Genomic DNA, 6,534 nt, shown 5'->3' with positions numbered 1-6,534 from the left:
CTACCATGCTATAGTTTGCGTGATATCTCTCCAGACATACCATCATGCAATGAATCGGTTGAAGTGATGTGATGTATACTAGTAGCTCGGTCATGTCTGCTGCATGTTCAGCATGAAAATGTAAGCAATAGTTCATTCTGAACCGGACAAATGCAACTTGAAACTGATTGCGGTCCTACCATGATTATGATTAGTAGTACTACTTTCCAGGTCAAAGCTATTAAGGTCCGACCTATATGTCCAACCTACTCCGGTGATGATTAAGGACTACTCATATCACAATAAGTCACTGAATAATGACTTGGAAAGGTCAGTTCACTCCAAACATGACTTGAAACTTCAATATTGACTCGCAGATTAAGGTCCAACCAATACGCTCCACTTACGCTGCAGCAATACTTTAGCAGGTGTGTGCCCATCATCTCACAAAGAGCAGATGTGCTGATTTCATCCATGCCATGCACCGCACTTACAATTAGTTATATCTACAGCATTTGCAGTGTAGTACTCAGCACCATGGGCCATCAACATTTGAACAGAGGCTCGTAATTAATACAGTCCAATGAATCAATGGAGGCTCATAATTAATACAGTCCAACAAATCGAAGCTTCTGAAGCTCTCTTTGATTTCCTCTTTTTTCTCTCTCCATACCAAACGACACTGTTGCTTCACCATACCCTATGGCCCCTCCAATCAAATACAAAACCAACGTGGCTAAGCTTCAAGCTATGAAAGCAAGTGTTCCCGGTACTATGCTAAGTAAGTATCATCTATTTCATTTAGCCTACAATGCCCTGATCACAGATGCAGGTGCCGTGAAGAGATTCTTGCAAAAGGAGGGAGAAATACCACATCAACAAAAAACCGTCAAAAGGATGATGACGGCAGTGACAACAAGCACACGGGTGATGACTTGGATAAGGGTGGCGACGAGTGTGTGAGCGATGAATCAATGTACGTGCTAAATATTACTATCGTCGCTGTGTTTTTAATATAAATATTAGAGATACATTAGCTGATTGTATCGCCATGGTCAAATATGCCAAGGACGATTCATGCAGCATATTAAATCTCCACAATTATTCACCTTGGGCATCTTTGCTGAATACGTGAAGTCTATCCCAGATGCTCCCGGAAGCCATGGAGATAGAGAAATTCTCAAGCATGTGATGTCAAGCATTGAGGACCTCCTTGACAGGGCTAGTTGAGGACAAGATGGTATCCTTCAACTATGTGGGGTTTTGTGATGAGTGGTGAGCCACAGATCAGGTGTGCAGGAGCATGAGGGACACCATTGCTATGGTGGAAGACATCTATTGTCATGTGCTCAGCGATGGAGATGCTGAGTTAGCAGTAGTTCATTTACTCAAGGGATTCTTGTACCAGAACTACACAGAATTTTGAGTAGGCTCAAGAGGCTTACGCACTAATGTCACTTTGAATTGCATATTTCACATTGAGATTCACGCTTCGCTACTATGTAAAAGCTTCAGGTATACATTACATCAACACCTCCGTTTCACCACGGTCAATCGCCTCTTCCATCAACTGAATGCCTTCGGCTACTGAGCGGACCTTCGAAAAAGAGGCCCTGCTCATGCCGGTCACATGGGAGGAGGTCTGTTGCCTGTTGGCGAATCCCTAATCAGCTGCTGTGGTTCTGAAATAATGTGAATCACTTACCAAGTAGAGAATATGCCAATGCAGCGGCCATGAGTCACCCAGTAGAAGGGTCCCATAGCGTCAGCCACTGGCACATGGTAGGTCACATTGACCTGAGGCACTACAGCCAGTGGAGCAGGCACTAACACAGGTGACACAGTGATAGCTGGAACAGGAGTTGATGCTGGAATGGGTGAAGCTGATGCCGAAGTGGTTGAAACAGCGCTGATAGCAGAAACAGCGGCAACCAACACATTCTGGACCACATCGTGGATCTTGGAGGTCATGTCAGACGCTTGATGCCTGTTACGACTAGGATAGGTCTTCTTGACACAAGCGTGAATGTGTCTGGTGGGATGTCGAGGGTGTCTTACAAGTCGATCGAAGGTTGACAGGTCTCTCCATCTATCTCGGTAAGGTAGGTGCCTCATCGAGATGAAGGTCTAGTGAGAATACGGCTAAGGCATGGGGAGCGACTTAGAAGTGCAATCGGAGGTTCAAAGGAGCAAGTTGTTTAGACAAGCTGGTTCAAGGTGAACCTAGTTCTGAGATACAACCTAGTAGATTAAAGTAAAGAACTAATACAATAATCTGTCTACTTATATACACTGTACATAAGGGTTCAAGCTCAGTCTGTATCTGAGGATCTATGCGAGTCATGGTGAGTCAGAGATAAGAGTACATGAGGTCAACCATGAGGATCAGATAAGGTACATGAGGCTTAACCTCCAATCAAGCATGAGGCACCTGCTGGTGCTCCGGATCTACATGAGGCGGCATGAGGCAACGTGCACTGGTCTAGGTGTCCATGAGGCATACAGCCTCTGGGAATCAGGTACAAGGCCTTCTAGGCCAGGGGCGGTGTCACAGCGGTCTAGACCGCTGTCGTTCTAAGTTCTAGCGGCATGTTGCCACATTGGGAGTCTAGCAGAGCGGGGGCATCTGTGGATGTTATGGTAGACTGTAACAATGCCCAGTGATGTTCATTTGGGCCAAGAGCGCAATGAGACTATCTGTAGAACACCATTAAGAAGCAGGGCGCGCTTGGGGACATTGTTGCTTACCAGTGCCATTACCACCATTACCGTCAGCAATGTGCGCCGCAGACACAACATCTATCCTGCTAGTAAGAAGCTGAGTGTGCTTGGGGACATCATTGCTTACCAGTGCCATTACCATCATCACCATCAGCAATGGGTGCTGCAGGCACAGCATCTATCGTGCTCGTGGAGATCATCATTGGGTGTAAGTGGGAGGAGAATTGATGTTGGAAGTTTGAACTGACCTCTGGCTTTTTGTACTAGGAGAGCCATCCATATTGGGTGATCCAAAAACCTTCAAATAACCAGTTCTTGCATTGCAGTTCGTGAGTTCAATGAGTCATTGCAGTTCGATGAGTCTGAGTTCAATGAGTTGCAAGCATCTGTCACACAAACGTATCACATTGTATTACACCTTCTCATGCGCAAGCCCATTGCCTGAGAGATGCTACCTACTAGGAGTTCTCGACAAGTCAATAATCAAAAACGACCCAAGCTGAATCACTATGTACCACCGTCTACCTCACAGTTGCAAGATACTGTCCATACCGCCTTCATATTTTCAGGACGTCGAGATGGGAATATGCAGGTGTCTGCTGGCCATTTGATTTGTTGCACGTCACCTTCGTCCACACTCCAGTCTTTCCATTTGCAGGGCCTGAGGACAGAAGCACCGAGTTTGATTTTGTGATGTTTGATGAACCTTCAATGTCCATGGATGCTGGCAAGATGGAACAATGGCTCAAAGTCAGAAACACAAGCGCACAGCTGGTGTGAGTGGTCGTTACTATTGCTGTTTCTTTAGCTTACTCGCTGTCCTTGTCAGGACAATCCCCTCCTTGTTTGGATAAAGGAACATGATGCCTATCTCTCAGAGATTATCCGGTTGGATGGACATGGTGAAAATGCTAGGGACACATGTCCAGGCTGTTGCACTGATTCTGCAAGATTCCGATGTTAGGATTGTGATGATATGCAACTGTACTGTGGTAAATGCTCACTGGCAAATCATGCACGGTCTCCCACCCATCGCATACAGGTATGTGATATTGATTGAGAAAGATCAAAATTTATTTATTTATTTGCAGAAATGGAACAGCGTATTCTTGAGGTATCTCTTTGAAGACATTAGGCCTCCAAGTGCAAACTGGGCATTCCATCGGTCAACCATGCATCCTCCCACAGTGGGCATTTAATGACAACTTCGTGCTGATAGATACAAACAGAATACACGAAATAGGCCTCGACTTCTGCGGTTGTGAAACATCCGAGAGATACATCAAACAACTACTTCGCCATGGATGGTTCCCTTCAACATCGACTGACCCTAGGACAGCATCAACATTTCGACTTTTGCACTACTATCAAATTCTATCTTTCGAGTCGAAGGCATCGGCTTATGAGTTCTATCATTCCCTTGTTCGACTGACAGATAATACAGGAATGGTGAAACACATGCCAGTACGCCTATATCTACACATGCTCCTTCATTTTCTTATAGTCTACTTTAGGATCGTTATGACAGATTCATGCAGATGGTTCGTGAGTGGCGGCATCTCACAATGCTGAAACGTTTCGGACGTGGTCACGATCCCAGTGGCATAGATGGTACATTGCAGGGCGAATGTGTAGTTCTATGTCCAGTGTGTCCACAGCCAGGGAACAATCTACCTGATGGCTGGCAAACTGCTACAAAAGCAAAATGGTGCATAGTACTACGGAAATTGATCACAATGTAAGCCTGATGTCTTTAGGTGGTTGTATGCAGTATTTTTAGCAATCGACGCGAACTTTCGGTTGAAGAGACGGAACATATCAAGTGATCAAGCAGACCCAAGCCTTTCGAAAGGCTGGGTGTACTTTGTCGACAAGAAGGACTACAAGGCCTTCCTGGCTGAACATCTTACTGATGTGCAGGAGGTATGTGACATACTGATTAATAAATTGATGTCTACTCACAATGTCTTACAGAAAAGCATGTGTTCAAGTCACAACACTGTCAATATGGCAGATACAAAACAGTTACAAGGGCTTACGGCTACAGGCGTGGGGACAGTAGACTGTGCTCATAATAATTTTAAATGGCCAAATGGAGTCTGGGATCTGCTGAGAAGGTGAGAAGTAAGTCACACTCTCGCTTTGCTCGTACATTCCATGTCTTATCATGCACTTGACAGGTACATCAACATGGATTACTTATTTTTCTCAACTTTGCGTGGTATGCAGCTTGAAATGCTTAATGGTCATACGACATGCATGCCAATGGCACAAAACCTCTGGGCCCACATGAAGTCATTCCCTCAATCCATGGCTTAGACTATCTCAGCAAGGTCATACACTTCTTTGTACCAAAATTCCACCTCCCCGCACATGTTGCAAAATGTCAGATGATCTTCTCATTTAACTTCACGCGTTTTGTTGGCCGGACGGATGGTGAAGCCCCGGAGAGGGGCTGGTCGAATATCAACCCCGTGGCATCAAGTACGAAAGCAATGGGTCCTGGTTGTTGTTGTGACACGCTGGACGACCACTTCAGAGATTGGAATTGGAAAAGACTGTCGGTTGGGCGCGTCTCTCCTGTACAAGATGAAGGATGCTCTCGCTGAGAAGGCTGCGCATGCACTCGCATTTGAGGAATTTGACGCTGTCATCACTCTCGAGCATCACTCTGCATGGTTAGCAGAAATGCAAGCTTGGGAGGATAATCCAAATGACACGTCGATCTCTAATCCACTCAAGGCCAAAGCCATGGGTGAGTATTTTCTGTTATTATACAGTTACCTTGGACTAATGATTATGATTTTGTCTAGCTATAATGCAAGCAGGAGTAAGGCTAAAGCTTGCGGAGCTGGAGGCTGAGGAGCTTCAGCAAGGTATAGACTCTTTGCACCCAGAAATTTCGCCTAGCATGCTCATTGCTTCTGGCATAGACCTGGAAGAGGAACAGTAAGTAATTGCCCTCTGACGGTCATAAATAAGCTGACATACTTGGAAGGCATCGTCTGGCCAATATCACTGAGTCGATGGGTCAACATGCTACCGACACGCAGAAAGGCAGTCTCATGCAGATGCGGAACTCACTTCGTTGTAGGATCAATATGTGGCAACGTACACAGGTCCTTTACCTCCCGGCCATCAAGGCCTTATTAATTAGGCAGCCGCATGTGAAGGCCATGAGAATGCTGAATGTATACACCTGTGGTTACCTTCACAGCTGGGAACCAAGCCATGCAATCCACACCTATGAGATGATGAATGGCAATTGCGCTATGTGCAGGCCCATGATGCGCTAGAAGAACTTCGGCAGTGTCTACGGATTCAATGCTCCTTACTGACATTCAAAAGGGAATGGGTGCGTGGTCAAGGTGCAAATACTCATGCTCAGAATGCCCTTGCCTGCATCACCGAAGGCGCACGGCCTGCGCAAAAAGATACCAGTCAGCGTGGATGGTGCTCAAGAGCCTAGCTACAATCATGAGAAGAACAGTTGGCAGGGCAGGTTGGAGGAACTGGCAGACGATCACGTCAAGCCCTCATGGACCCATATGCTACTGGTGAAGGTGTTACGACAAGCGGTCGTGTGCGACTAGGATAGTTCTAAACAGCGACAACCACGACAGTGGTACCGAGTGCTGAGAGTCGTCGGCCTTTACAGACAAGCAAAGGTTGCGTACTCGAACGTAGCTCATGGTGGTTAACGAGGGGTTACGCTGAGATGATAGCAGAGGTTACAGACAGTGAGAGGCGTCACTGAAGGTACGAGTCGATGTCGAGCGGGTGGCTTTAGTGGGACAAGGAGTTCAAGGGAAAACCTAGTAAGATTAAAGTAAG

The 6,534-nt window shown here is 46.1% G+C and overlaps 2 protein-coding genes across 2 annotated transcripts; one reads left to right on the top strand and one right to left on the bottom strand.

Annotated features, from left to right (window-relative positions):
• Positions 1-1,501: 1,501 nt before the first annotated feature.
• On the bottom strand, positions 1,502-1,950 carry F5147DRAFT_785093 (uncharacterized protein; the record flags this gene model as incomplete). Its single annotated transcript, XM_041442901.1, has 2 exons — positions 1,502-1,628; positions 1,685-1,950. The coding sequence occupies 2 exons, from the start codon at positions 1,948-1,950 to the stop codon at positions 1,502-1,504; spliced, it is 393 nt and encodes a 130-aa protein (XP_041283966.1).
• Positions 1,951-4,265: 2,315 nt separating this feature from the next.
• Positions 4,266-6,293, top strand: F5147DRAFT_785092 (uncharacterized protein; the record flags this gene model as incomplete). The annotated part of the gene is made up of 9 exons (XM_041442900.1): positions 4,266-4,408; positions 4,458-4,623; positions 4,675-4,817; positions 4,881-4,945; positions 4,996-5,184; positions 5,240-5,455; positions 5,514-5,649; positions 5,699-5,790; positions 6,049-6,293. 9 exons carry the CDS (start codon positions 4,266-4,268, stop codon positions 6,291-6,293), a joined length of 1,395 nt encoding a protein of 464 aa, XP_041283965.1.
• Between the last annotated feature and the right edge of the window lie 241 nt (positions 6,294-6,534).

Source organism: Suillus discolor (assembly GCF_016758755.1).
Source record: "Suillus discolor strain FC423 chromosome Unknown F5147scaffold_782, whole genome shotgun sequence".
Taxonomy (NCBI): domain Eukaryota; kingdom Fungi; phylum Basidiomycota; class Agaricomycetes; order Boletales; family Suillaceae; genus Suillus; species Suillus discolor.
This window is presented reverse-complemented; position numbering and strand designations above follow the sequence as displayed.